Source organism: Monomorium pharaonis, chromosome 5 (genome assembly GCF_013373865.1).
Source record: "Monomorium pharaonis isolate MP-MQ-018 chromosome 5, ASM1337386v2, whole genome shotgun sequence".
NCBI classification, from domain to species: Eukaryota; Metazoa; Arthropoda; class Insecta; order Hymenoptera; family Formicidae; genus Monomorium; species Monomorium pharaonis.
In genome coordinates this window covers 26,440,756-26,455,952 of record NC_050471.1, presented here as the reverse complement: position 1 = coordinate 26,455,952, position 15,197 = coordinate 26,440,756, and the positions used below count along the sequence as shown (strand labels likewise).

Sequence of the window (15,197 nt, the reverse complement as noted above, 5' to 3'; positions counted from 1 at the left end):
AAATAATTAATTACTTTAATTTTTTTTGTCGTAGTGTATACATAAAAGCACATCAAGAAATCAATTTTTACAAGAAATATTTGTATTTTGTTTATTGGCAAAAATAATGTCAAAAAAATAACAATTTTATCTTATTACATTATCTTTACAATAAATGTGACATTTATAATAAACAAAAACTGAAAGTAGAATAAAAATTAACGTTTTAGCGTACAAGCACATTTTATCCCGTATACCTATTTTTTTATACACCCATTTTTTTGTATAAAGAAAAATTTATAAAATGGACTGGTCTGCGATTGTGTCGTCACTCTCACCCTCGGTATTTTGTGTCGAAGAATTTAATTCGCGTCGATCGTTATTCTTTTGACAAGCCTTCTTTGCCTGCTCTAAAAGACTTAGAGCCATCTGTTTGCCTGTCTTCTCCACCATTTGTGAGAAGTAACCATTCGGTTTGTCATGCAGTAACTCATACGGACAACCAAATTCCTGTTGATAAAACATTTTTATCATTTAAATCCACATAAAAATCTTTTTTGGGGAGAACTATACAATTATTCTTAAAAATCTGACGGTTTCTTTTCAATTCTTTATATATAATATGTATATGTAGGTACAATATTGATTTCTTCAAAGAAGTATCATGTTATGTATTGCGAGATCATTATTTTGAAGAAACCATGTTAAATTAAAAATTAAAATTGATTTAAATAAATTTCTTATATACCTTATATTTTATATAACTTTATTTTTGTAATACTCTATTTTAATTCTTTAGAATGTTAAAAGAATGTTAACTGTTAGCACTTAAACATTGATCGAAACATGTCTATTTTATGATTATACTCTTTTGTTTACATTTTTGTAAATATACTCTTTTTTCGATAGGTTAAAATTTATTATACTATTAACAGAATTATTATAAACAAACTTTTTTTGAAAATAATTACAAATAATATCATTTTATATAGTTTTACTATATAACTATATTGATTTATATAGTTATGCTTTATTTGCAATCAATATTTTTCCCAATACATTTATGTTTTGTTAAGGAAACCTACCACAATGGAACCATTCTCCATCACAATAATCCGATTACTGTCTATTATAGTATTTAAACGATGTGCTATGGTGATGACGGTACATTCTTTAAAATTTTTTCTTATTGTTTTCTGAATTAAGGCATCAGTGCTACAAAAGATATAAATTTAGTATATTCACGAATAAATATGTTAAATTCAGAAATTATACATTTACAATTTTTGCGGATTCAAAACATGAACCTTTATTAACAATTTGATCTGCTCTACATTGTGAAAATATTGAATTAATTTGAAAATTAACAATTTGATAATAGAAGAAAAAATGGTGTTATGAGTTGCGTAGGTATTATCTCTGTTAGAGAAACAATGACATTCTAATAATACTTTTGGAATCATTTGTTTAATAGACATAGTTATTAAATGATCGCTTTTAATTTAAAATATTATTAATAAAGTTATTGCATCAAATGTAGATGGGCAATAATAATACCATCTTTTTCTCTAAAAAACTTAAATTAATTACATGATAGATATTGCATTCATCCATAACCAAATCAAAACCTGTTTATACTAACCAACATTTAAATACAATTAAACAATTTCTTTGCTAAAAAATCATTAATTGAGACTCACTGCGAATCAATGTTAGCCGTGGCCTCATCGAGAACGAGCAAGCGATTGTTCCTTAAAATGGCCCTGGCCAGGCATATGAGCTGCCTCTGGCCGACGCTGAAGTTATGGCCGCCGGAGAAGATATTGTTATCCAGTGCGATGTCATTTAATTCGACTTGTCGCAGTACTTCCCACAGTTTCATGTCGTCGTACTGATTGAAAGGGTCTAGATTGTAGCGCAAACTCTCAGAAAAGAGTACCGGTTCCTGCGGTATGATGGAAATCTTGGAGCGCAGCTCGCTCAGACCCACTGTACTCGTGTCTCTACCGTCGATCTTAATCTCACCCTCTAGACCTTCGTTAAATAATCGGAAAAGCGCTGAGATCAAGGAAGACTTGCCGGCGCCAGTTCGTCCCACCACCCCAACTTTCCAGCCAGGTTCGATGGTCACATTCAAATTCTGCGAAATGCGACGGGGTAATAAAATACAAAAAATATTTGCAATAACAAAGGTCAATTTACCTACCTACCTTTAAAACCGGTGGATCATCCTCATTATACTTCATATTGACATTCTTCAAGCATAATTGTCCTGTAGGAGGCCAAGCGGACGGCGGCGGATTGTCAGAGGTAACGGACTTTTCCTGGGGAAGATTTGTGTACTGAAGAATTCTTTCCACGGAAATCATCAGTGACATCGTCTCGGTAAATTGTTTTATGCCACATTGCAGACGACCGATCATAATCAATGACTGCGATATCGCCAGGCCTGTTTCACTATCTTCCATGTTACCTACACCATAAAAATCAACGGAGAATTTGCATTTGTTCGAAGATTTTTCGAGATTTGAGATCCAAATGTATTTTTAAATGTTTATTTTTAAATAATAAACAATTCTTTAATTCTAATAACTTTTAGATTTCTTGTATCTTAAAATTTTTAGGCAACTATATTTGACTCAAAAATCATTTAATTAATTGTAATCTTAATTGTAATTTACCAGCCTCATTCAGTAATACTAGAGAGTAGCAAAGAACGCCGATGAACAGGCCCATGATAAGATCTGTAAAGAGACCGAAGGCGGAAGAACATGCTAAGAAAAGATACCACGTGCCACTATGGCGATCTTGCAACACATCGAACTGTTGTCGCATCATCTTTTCAATTACGGCACCACTACTTCTAATCGTCGGCAGGCCGTTTAGCGTGGCATTCACGTGCGAAAATATCGGGCTTTTTGCTACAAACATAAACAAACAAATTTAAAAACTCTTGGCATTTACCAGATCTTCGATTTCGCAAAAGATAGAAAATGATAGATTTGATGTCAATAGTACAACGATATAAAAGACATATAAATCTAAGATATTTTACACTGCCTTACGCAAGAAAAGAATATAAACAAAACATTTTTAAGAAGTTACATGTAAAATGATCTAACATTATTAATAATATATTTGCTGTTTGAACTATAAAACGTGCAAAAGAAAATCATGCAAATTTAGTTTTCACTTTTGAAGAATTCAAATTTTATATAAAAAAAAGCCATAAGCATATAAACTGTGAGCATTTATTTTTTAATAAGTTAAATTTTTTTTATCGGTATTGATACAACGCAATGTTGAGGTTCCAAGAAATAAAGGAATGTCGCTTTAAAAGATTCCAGTATAAGCGTCCTTTCTTGACTAATTTTAAATACTAATATTCCTATCAACAAGTTTGTTAGTAATATTTGTACTGAAATTAATTAATTAACCCTTTAATACTCAATGTAAGTAATTAAATACAAGTAGTTAATAATGTCTTATACTTTTCAGGAAAAAAACTCATTTCAATACTTACTTACGCCTTCGAGACGTTTGACGTTCTGAGAGGTGCTCAGATAGAACTTCGTTGCAAAGAAAAATAAAACAATCAATACCATTACTATTAACAACATCCATGGATTAAGTATTACCTCCATGATCATTACACTGCATACGAGGCAAATCATTTGGAGTGCCTCTAACATTACTCTGGGCAGCATTTCGTCCATGGTACCCATATCTTTCGAAAATCTGTTTAAAATTCTCCCTGGAACACGAAAATTACTAAACATAACTAAAATTTAAAAAAATTTAATAATTGAAATACCAAAACCGTAATCGAAATTAAGGCTCGATTATGTAGATTTCTAACACTATCTAACTCGGCTAAGTATCAAAGACATTTTGTTTTCAGATTAAAAATTTACAAATTTTGGCGGATTTCAGAACGCGATAATTCTTTTATTTTGCGATTGTTGCTCACCGGAGGGATTGGTATTGAAAAAAGACATGGGCGCATTCAGCAAATTAGAGAACATGGTATTGTGGAGATTACAGCTTGAATTCATGCAGATCTTCATGTAAAGGAAGCTGCTGAAGAGCGTAGTGACTGCGCAAGCGATGATGCAAAAGGTGTATACGTATATGGCATCCACGGTGCTGAGTAGACCGTCCGGATTCAAAGTGAAGATCGATCCCAGAAAGTTATTGCTATACATGTTTGCGTACTGTTTGGTGTCACTAACGTTGTCGATACGCCTGATATTCTCCAAGTTAGTCCAGTACGAGGACCAGTAATCATTTCCAGTAGCAGCAATCTGGCTGATAACGAAAGATAGCAACAACATTAACAAGACGAAGTAATTCCCGCCGTGATGAAAATATTCTTTGTACACTCTGCCGGATATTCGCCCGCGTGCCATCATCTCGCCTTCTGGAATTTTCTCTGCGTAATCCGAATCGTCAATGTCCGAATGCTGCACAAAAATAATAAAATAACAATATATTTACTTGATTGTCTGTAAATTATTATTTTTACAATTTTCAAAAACATTTTTTATTTTATTAGACAACACAAATATTCTTCTTGAACATTTTCATTTTTAATTGTTTTGTATTATAATTGTACATTTTGTTTCATGACAATTAATTTTAAATAAAAATATAAAAATTACTGATAATTTTACCATTTCCTGAATTTTTTCTGAAATTAAAAATAATAAACAACAAAGATTTTACAATAGTAGAACTTACGGTTGATAAAGCTGAGGCACGTCTCTTTAGCGAGATCTTTCTTATTGACATTTTTCTCTTAATTTCGTCTTCTTTTATCTGTGCATCGTGATTTAAATTGTTCATCATCTCAATGAAATCATTATTTGACTGTACTAATTCATCATAACTTCCTTGCATTTTCAGGAAACCCTTAAGAAATAAAATCAGGATTCTTAATATATGACGACCATATAATCCCTAATAATAATTAGAATCGTTTATAATTAATTATTGTTTACATGTAACGCAACAAGTAAACAATATTTTGAAATACTTTTAAAAGCCTTAAAATATTATAAGTCAAGTTCCTTTTTTTGTTTAAAATTTATTTTAAAGATTTATTTTAACAATTACAAAGTCATTTTGAAAAAATTAGACATTTAAATCGAATGACAGAAGAGAATTTCGAAATTTAATATACAACAATAAAATGTAAAAACCGAAATCAATTAAAGAATATTCAATATGGCTCACTTGATCCAATACCACAATGTGATCCGCACGTTTGAGAAATTGCAACTGATGAGTGACGAGTATCCTCGTTTTGCCATGAAGATAATTTGTAATGCATTCCGAATAAAGATGCCTAGCGACGTGAGTGTCTACCGCACTTAAAGGATCATCGAGCAGATAAAGATCTGCTTGCCTGTAAACTGCCCTCGCAAGATTGATACGTGCTCTTTGACCTCCGGAAAGGGATACACCTCTGTCGCCGACTATCGTCATGTCCCCTTGTGGAAACTGTCGAAAATCCTTCTTCAAGGCGCACACATTTGCCACCTAAAACGTTTGCCAATCAACAAATGAAAAAAAAGTATGAAGAAAAATGATATGAAGAAAACTTAAAAAAATGCTAAAAAATTTAAAATTAGAAAATATAAGATATATTTCAATAAATATTATATTAATATTATAAATTTTTAATTATTAATGCAATTGTTACAATAATAATTGCACTTTTTAAGAAAATATTAAAATATTAATATAAAATGTCACTGTTAATTGATGCTTCACGATTTTTTATGTAGCTGGAATTATATAAATCAACATTTGGCAACATTTATAGTATTTGTCCAAAATCTATACATTTTCTATGTATTTATTGTCATTAGTTGTAATAAATAGACATTACCTGAGTATATCTGGCTTTGTCATAGGGTTCACCAAACAATATATTGTCTCTTACAGTACCGCCGAAGAGCCATGGTTCCTGGCTAGCATAGGAGATGCGCAGATTGGGATTGTCCGTAAAGTAACCGTTAAACAAATTGTCCTGAATGAGATTTTTCGAGGAATCCTGAATAAGCGTCACGGAACCTGCGCCGGGATTCAGTTCCTTTAGCAATAAATGTAATATAGATGATTTGCCAGAACCCACTGCGCCGACCACAGCGCACAACTGGCCTGGCTTGATGATCAAATTGATATTGCACAAAGTCGGTGGCAATTTGCCGCCGATCCAATTGGTCGAAACATGATGAAACTTGACGCAGACCGGAAGATCAGACAGCCCGTGAACCTCGGAAAGTCTGATGCTCCCATTTTTCGAGATGTACTTGTCCGTTTGTTTCTCTCGATTAATAGCATTGTTTGATTTCTGAGACTGTAACTGCGAATTCTTCTCCATATGTCCCATATTTACCTCCTCCATGAGCAGAAGATCCTGTAAAAATTCTCTTTGTCGCAAATATGTGTGTGGGATGCAGAAATCAGTAAGATATCGGAAACAATGATTTTGAGGATTTATCACAAATTTGAAAATAATGTGACGTTACCTCCAATCGATTCATAGACACCATTGTTTCACCCATCATTATCAGCGCCTGAGGAAAGAACAACGCTGCGGTGATTTCAAGTATGTTAAAAATTGTCGCCGTTTCATAAGTCACGTCAGCAGTCAGGTTATTCCCTGTTAGGACGAACGTGATTAAAGTAAAGTAGAGGCTCAATCGCTGGGTGATAACCATAATGGCCGAACATACGGCACGAACATATAACGAAAATCTAATTTTATTGATCTCCAGTTTTCTGATCACAGAGACGATCTTGCTGAACGGTTTCTCCCAGGCGTACATTTTTACCACCTAAAACGAGACTTGCAGTCGTTTCTGGTTTGCTTTATAAAATTGTTTTTTTTTTTCAAAATTTTATAGTAATATTAGTATCTTTAGTTCAGTATTTCTAAACTGTGTGAAAAAAAATAATCAAAATATCCCTACAGAATACCTGTATGCCGACTACGAGTTCACTCATTAGTTGCACTCTTCGATCGGTCAGTGGCGCGATCAAGGCTCTGAGTTTACGATTGTATATGCTGATGAATCCTTGTACTATCAGACCGGTGATTAGTAGCGATCCGATGCCAACAAGTGTCGAAAGACCGATTTTTTGCCACATTATATAACCCGCGATTGCGATCTGCAAAAAAAAATCCGGCTAACTTTAGCAAATAGCTCTTCAAAAATAACAAAATAAAAAAAAAAGACGTGATTTTACAGTCTATACTTTACAGACTATAATTTGTGAAATTGTAAAATACGTAGATGCATGAAAATAAATATTAATGTGTATTTTTCATAAATTAAACAACTCTTAATAGACATATTTAAGATATTATATATAATCTTATAGATTAAAATTAATTATCAATTAATTATTAAATAAATTAATAATCTGTGAAAAAAAATTGTTATTTTAATTAAACACTTATTCTTAATTACATTAAAAAAATTACTTTTTTTAATTTTTAATAAAATTTTTAATTTTTTAAAAGAAAGATTATAATTATCTTAAAATATTTTGGGGATTTGCAAATGTGTTTCGAGAATTAAATTTACCTGAATAGGTGTGATCCATATGGCATTGAAGAACAATGTCAACTGATCAAAGCGAGTAACGTCATTGCTAAGAAGATTCATGACCTGTCCAGTACCGATTTGATTCACGGATGCTCTGTTCAGTCGTAGTAACTACAACAATTTTTTAAAAAAATTTTAAAAGTTATACGATCTTAATAATTAAAAAAGAAAGATATTGTTATTTTATGATCGAAAATTTTTAATAAAAATGTTGTGCATTTGTTGAGCAGTTATTAGACACTTTATCTCTATCTAGTAATAAGTTTAGTAAATGCTATAGAGCTAAATAGAAATAGTCGAAAAGTGATAGTCATTATATCATTAAATAGATTTTTGATCAAAATGTCACGACATTAGTTTTCGGTCACCGAAAAACCGTGTGTAAATTTAAAACAAAGATCTAATGTGATAAAGTAATAGTGTTGTCGAAAGAAGTAAAGTGAAATTAATTGATGATTGGACATTGTTAGCTCTTTAACCGACTTGTTATAATATTAAATATTAATTTAAATAATGCACAAAAATAATTGAATAAAAAAAATTTTTCAGCATTAATATTTTATCTTATTGAAGGTTAATATATTAAACAATTTACATTTGTAGTTACCTAACAAAAGTGTTTTTTTCCGTATGTCAATTTCTATTATCTTTTTTTTCTAAATAAACATTATTACGTAATAAAAGGATAAAAACTACTATTTGTACATTATATGTGTCAAATGAATTTAAAAGTGTTAATTTATGTCGAGGATTAAAAGTGTAAATAGAATAAAACCGTTCTAAATATAATAGAATATTTCTTTGTATAAACAATTTTGTTTTTTTAATTTTTGCTTTTTCAGCTATTTAATCCATACATTTTAATTATTATACATTTATTTTTCATGATTTTTTTGTTTTTTTATATGATAAAATTAAACTATTATTATTTTAAATATAGATTGTGTTAAAATTAGTTATATTATGTGTATAATATACACATAATATAACAAAAATGTTTATAATATACACATTTATGTGTATATTATAAACATTTATGTGTATATTATAAACATTTTTTATCAATTAATGGACGAAAAATAAATATAAAAAACTCATCTATATTGGAATATTTTACACTATTCAAAAGACTCAAAAATATGAAAGAAAAAATTGAAAATAGAATAGCTCTACTTGTGAGATATAAATAGAGATGTAAATGTCGATATCTGATTTCTGTCTCAAAATAATATGTTTAATTGTTTTTAAGTTATTCATTATTTATGTTATCAGACTAATTAAGGAAGGAACTAAATATACCATATATTTTTCTCAATTAAAAAAAAACAGGTTTTTTTAAACGATTTTTTTCTGCTGGAAGAGAAACTGTTTTCTTACCTTTCTATTGAAATTTAAAACTTTTAGAATCTTTTAAAATTTTAACCTATTGTTAAAGCCATAGTACCGTATTCTATACTAAATGACAATACTAATAAAAACATTTTTTCGGCAGAATTCATACTGTAAGCAAATGGTGACGCTATTTACCATAAATAGTGTGTAGTGCACTGTTACTCAATAATGCATCAGTAGAATTACAGAATAATACACATTGGTGACTCCATTATGTAAAAGTATAATAAATAAACAATAAACGTGCAAGATAACAGACTCGATATAATCAATGACTTCTTTAAGCCATTTACTTTTAAAGGAAACTGTTTTAATTTCGGCAACAAAATGTGTATGTGTGTGTTTGTGTGTGTGTGTGTGTGTGTGTGTGTGTTGTAAAATTAGTTTTTTCTCCCTAGAATCCCTAGATAATTAAAAAACTATTATATATGTATATATATATATATATACATCTACATGTATATGTATATGCGTATATATTCCTGTCAATAAATCTTTCGCATTCCAACGTAATGCAACGATTTTATAAAAATATTGTACAAGCACTACTTAGATAAAGCAAATATAATGCACTTTTTTAGCTAGAAGATAGCTTTTTTCTCTCTTGCCAGAAAGAACTTGTATTCCGTAACATTACCTTTCTGTAGAGAAGGGAGCTACAAGCGACACGTATTCTCATGCCAATCTGCAGCGATAGCATCATCCATTGATGTAATACCACAACCATGATAATACTACAAAGTATCAAGTAGGCAATGTAGATCAATACGTCGTTCAGTTCTATCTTGTTTCTTCCAGTCGGATCTCTAGCAAAGTAGTCGATGATCCAACCCTGGAAGATCGGAACCGCTAGGTATAGTACGCTGCACTGAAAGTAAAAATTTTGAAATTTAATGATGGGTTTGTCAATTTGATGGAATCTGAAGGATCTGCAAAAAGGAAAAGTGAAAGAAAAAGACATAGGAACGGGGGGAATTTTCCCGATTAAATTTTTTTTATTATTAATTTGATTATTATAACGAAAGACTGAAACAATTTTTTCTGTTATTTGCTGATCCTTTTTTGTCTTCCTTAAAAAACTACAATCGAAATAACGTTTAAAATTTCGATAATATAGAAACAAGGCCGCGACAGTTATTCGTGTCGTGTTATTATTTATTAAATAAGTACCCAAAAACTTCATTAAAAGTTTAAAATTTCACAATTATTTAAAAATAATGAGTATTATATAACGGGTTATTTTTGTAATTTATGTATAAAAATAAGTAATTTTTATCCAAAACGTTTTAAATTATAAGCTTTGTAGAACTTGAAGTAAATTTTTGAGGATTTTATAAATTAGAAACAATTTTTCTTTGAAACAAATGTTAACAAGTACATGACTAATACTTTGAGCATTTAATTAATAAAATTATAATGGTTCCGTTATTATTTTTGTTTCAATTTATCTTTATTTAATCGTATTACTTTTACTCTAACTAATTAAACGCTTGTAATTTTTGAAGGAACAGCTTTAAAAGAAAAAATATTTTAGATAAAAATTATTTATTTACTAACATAAATTAGAAACATTTTATGGACACAATTTACTTAATATTGTCAACCCTCGTGAATAAAATTATTTTTTTAAGAAGAATTCATTTTGCATCTAAAAAAGAATTATATATACTTTGTACACTTTAAACGTTTATTTTATATACTTATTATATATCCAGATAGCATAAAGAATTCAAAATAATTTATTCAGTAATTTTTTTATGTCACCAATTATGAATTCTTCTTTAGATGCAAAAAGAAATCTTTTTCTAAGATAAGTTCTTTTTTTAGATGCAAAAAATTATTTTTCTCTTCTGTTCTCTAGTCTTTTTACTTTCTACCAGACGGCAAGTATTTCCAGTTTATGTACCAACCATATATTTAAAAGTAACGATAAAAGTAACGGCATTTCGTTACTCGTTATAAAAGAAAACGCGTTACTTATAACGTCGTTACTTTTTTATTACTAAAAAAGAAAAATAACAGCGTTACCAAATCGTTACAGAAAAAAAGTAACGGGAACGGTAACGACGTTATAAGTAACGCGTTACTTCCCAACCCTGCTAATAATTAACATTCTGATATTGATCGGTTTTTAAACTTGAAAGTATTATGCGCTCTTTCTTTTCTAAAATATAGATTTTCTAAGGTATCGATATACTTGAATAAATTGATAGATTCCAATTATGAAATATGGCAACCAAAAGGCATTGAAGATCGCCTTATATAATCTCGGACGGGCGTTCCTTTTCAACGGCACTTTCTGCCCATCTTTGCCCACGGTGTATTCCAGGTTCTTCAATTTATCTAACTCGCGATTCCAGTATCTGAAAAGAAATTCGTTAGTACGTGAGACACATGTTCCCGAGAAATAATATTTCTTCTAGAAGAGTAGAGAAGACATTGATAAATTTGCCAATTGAATAACATTTACGCAGTTGTAACGTGCAGTTACATGTGTAAGATTGATGTTTAATGGATGCTAAGCACTCTAATCTACTTGTACAACAAATTTTTTCAAAATCCTCGTTTAAAATGCTCGTACGACCACGTTTGTACTCGGCCACCCAATGTTTGACCGTTGTAAATGAAGGGGAGGCTTTACCGTATACAGAGTATATCGGGGTATATTTGTATAAAAATTATTACAATTTCTCTGTATAGCAATGATAAGAGCTATAAGTATGGTTATAAAGTATTATTATAAAGAATATTAACATGTGTTTAGTTTTACTGCAAACGATACTTACTTTTCGAGATGATCAGTCAATTTCTTAGCTTCATCTGTTTTCATTGGTTGATAAATATCAGATTCTTGCAAATCACGTTTGGCTCCTGTTATAAATAATTCTCGCATCCACCTGTACGTATTGTAAATAATTAATATAATTATTTATACTATTATAATAAATATACTATACTCTCGCTCTTCTCATATGTGTGTGTGTTGTACTTGTTTTTATATACTACGCTTCTTATTGTTATACTACAACGTATAGATAACTTTGAAGCAGCGATCCTTTCTTTTTCTATCGTCAACAAGCAATAACATTATTCTACGGTGAATCGGAGCGAAAAATGTGTATTTTTTATTTATTCGGAATTACTTTGTTTTTATACTTAAATTTAGTTTTCTTTATATTAAGTTTCAATGTTATTATATAATTAATATAATAAATAATATTATGCCACATAATACATTTCAAAGTCTGGAATTTTTTAATTTATAAATTTATGAATCTTGAAATTGCAACCTTTGAATGACCTTTTGAATGATTTAACTTTTGATTTAAAATACAAAATTTGACGATCAAATTTAAAGCAGATTTATTAGGCCTGATCTACATAGCTGGACTAAGCTGGAATAAGAAGTAAGAGTAAGGTAATTTCCTTCTGCGCTGTGATTGACCAAGCGTTAAGAAAAGCAGGAATAAAAGTAAGACAAAATAAAAATAATTTATTTCGCTTACGCCTTTACGCCAGCTTCTTACACTGGATTAACCCTTTTATGATTCCAAAAAAACCTCGCGAACTCGAAAATTCAGATTTTAATGAAATTTGGCATAAATTTAAAGGGGGTGAATACATAAATTTAGAAATTCTTAGTTGGTGCCCAAAAACGGTTTGAAGGGGTAAAATCACCCTTCAAAGTTGAGATGATTTTTGCGGTTTTTTGATATATCTCGTAAACTAAACAAAATATTAAAAAATGTTTCATACAAAAGTTTTACAGCATAAATACCTCCATTTAACTACGTTATTCATTTTTTAGAAAAAAAAAATTATAAAAAAATTTTTTTTTATCAAATAGCATAGTTAAATAAAGATATTTATACTGTAAAACTTTCGTAGAAAACATTTTTTAATATTTTGTTTAGTTTACGAGATATATCAAAAAACCGCAAAAATGTCTCAACTTTGAAGGGTGGTTTTACCCCTTCAAACCGTTTTTAGGCACCAACTAAAAATTTCTAAACTCATGTGTTTACCCCGCTCTAATGCCAAGTTTCATTAAAATCAGAATTTTTGAGTTTGCGAGGTTCCCTTGTTAGTCTTACTTTTTACTCCATGCTTACTCCACCTATTGTAAACCAGGCCTTATACTATACGCATAAATAAATAAATTTTTAAATAACATACGATCTTTATGACAAATACGTATTTAAAACTTTTGTTCTATTTTTAATTTGCGTTCTCAAAGAAATAATAAATTATAGTGTTTAGGTAACAAGGAAGTAAAGTCGGTTTTTTGTGCTTAGGGCCGTACATCCGTGTTGCAAGGAAACTGCCATAAGATATTTTTTTTACTATTTTCCATATCTTTTTTTCAGTTTTATGTCTTAATATTATTCTTTTATTGCACGGCTTCTGCAGTTTTTATTTATCAAAGAAAAAATTCTTAATATATCGTACGATATAGAATACAATTTTATTTCAATTTCTTTATAATGTAAGTAAATGTAATATAATAAATAAAAAGACAAAGTACAGGTGTCATATGACTTTGAAAGAACCCTGCACGATTCTTATGGAAAAACTACTCCAATCAAATTGCTCGTTATAAAATATGTTGTAGTTCGTATAATGAACAAAAATTTCCATAGTCACAACCAAGTAAAATCAAAGGGTAAAGAAATATGAAGCTCTGAAGTCATAAAATAGGAGTGTTTACCATATCTCTTTCAGATAACATAATACTTACCTTCTTTTACATATAATGGATACATATGCATTAATATTTATGAATGAGTGAGTATCTGTCTCCGCGCACGTGTCTATATGTGTATATTTGAATATTTGTGTGTGATTAGATTTTAGGTAGTATAACTCGACGCAAATTGAACGTCGATCTTTTGAATAGCAAGATAAAAGTTACGAAATAGTTTTCTTAACGTATAAAACGTAAAATATAATTAATCGTAAAAGACATGATATTACAGTTAATGCAATACAAGCAAATTATACTGCATTTTAAGAAGATTCTATTTTCAAAATATATTTTTAAAAAAAGTTTAGTTGCCAAAAAAAAAAATGTTTTTACTATAAGAAAACTTTTTTTCCCAAAATGGAAAGATATACTTTTTTCCTTTGCTTTTTCAATTACAATTGAGAAAGTCTTAACGAACCAGAAGAACAGAATACTAAAGATGTTCGCGGTTTCCCTGGGATTTTCCTTCATGTCGTTAGTATTTTTATTCATGGTAAATATTGCACTATTTCAAAAAATCTAGTGTCACTTTAAGCTAAGCGGAACAAAACGAAAACGATCATCATTCGTATTCTCTCCTTGTCTTTGCTCCTTTTGTTTCTTTTTCTCGTTCGTTCTCCTTTTTTGTCTGCCGCCTGCCGAAGCACGTTTTCCAATAGTCAATCCTTTACTGGATCTATCGGTAACTGTGCCACTACTTTTCATATCGGCTTTAGATACATTACTGATAATGTACGAGAAACGTTAGCGACGAATATCCCGTATGAATAAATGCAGATACGTTTTGTATTTCTTGTTTCTTTTGTTTTTTTTTAACGTATTGTGTTTTACGCGTTTTTTCCACATATCTTTTTCCTTCTTTCTCTTTTAATCTAATTCTTGTAATATAATTTTATTTATCACTTTTTAAATTTAATTATTTTAACATGTAATTCTTTCTACGTAATATACTTTCAAGTATAATTTTACAAATTTTTATAATATTTTTGCGCACGCTGCCCGGTATACTCTTCGTCCGCGAGTCAGCTATCGGATCGACGATACTGCTTGGCGGCGGCGGTCAGATGTCTGGAACCTTGCAACGGAATAAAATTATATAAATAAACAATTGTGAAGTGACCTCGGGTCTGAGAAGACGTGTATCGGAAATGCTTGTAATAAAGTTGCTTTGCACTAAAGAGAATCTTTTCATGTCCGTGGCCGCGTGCGTTACAATATACAATATAAATTTATTCTATATTATGAGATTATTCCATTGTACCACTAACATTTTAAAAATTTATTTATTTAACAAAATTTAAATATTTATATAAAAGAGAATTTGTTTCCTTTGCAATGCACTTTACAGTTTAAAAATGATTTATTCAATTAAACACATATTCCTTGTTTAATAAATTAAATTAACCAAATTTACATATTTTTTCTGTATTAATTAATATTTTCTTTAATTATGAAATTAAAAT

At 29.9% G+C, this 15,197-nt stretch overlaps 1 protein-coding gene across 2 annotated transcripts; it reads right to left on the bottom strand.

Annotated features, from left to right (window-relative positions):
* Positions 1–276: 276 nt before the first annotated feature.
* On the bottom strand, positions 277–15,094 carry LOC105838284 (multidrug resistance-associated protein 4). Of its 2 annotated transcripts, none has more exons than XM_036287060.1 (17): positions 14,153–15,094; positions 11,777–11,887; positions 11,188–11,353; positions 9,628–9,858; positions 7,578–7,709; positions 6,967–7,158; positions 6,516–6,824; positions 5,873–6,403; positions 5,215–5,520; positions 4,720–4,890; positions 3,950–4,442; positions 3,503–3,733; positions 2,661–2,900; positions 2,190–2,452; positions 1,680–2,119; positions 1,065–1,194; positions 277–489 (listed from the first exon to the last, which is right to left on the bottom strand). In XM_036287060.1, exons 1-17 carry the CDS (start codon positions 14,224–14,226, stop codon positions 277–279), a joined length of 4,233 nt encoding a protein of 1,410 aa, XP_036142953.1. In that variant the 5' UTR covers positions 14,227–15,094. The 2 variants fall into 2 exon arrangements, with proteins under 2 accessions (XP_036142953.1, XP_036142954.1); XM_036287061.1 differs by having other exon boundaries at positions 9,628–9,822.
* Positions 15,095–15,197: the final 103 nt, after the last annotated feature.

What these genes read in the sequence shown, in the direction of transcription:
- LOC105838284 (XM_036287060.1), bottom strand. Translation starts at nt 14,226, where the DNA reads ATGAATAAAAATACTAACGACATGAAGGAAAATCCCAGGGAAACCGCG. An exon ending in GAATCTATCAATTTATTCAA is followed by an intron (nt 9,859 to 11,187) that starts GTATATCGATAC and finishes TTTTACTTTCAG; the next exon opens with TGCAGCGTACTATACCTAGC. An exon ending in TGGAGAATGGTTCCATTGTG is followed by an intron (nt 490 to 1,064) that starts GTAGGTTTCCTT and finishes TTTTATCAACAG; the next exon opens with GAATTTGGTTGTCCGTATGA.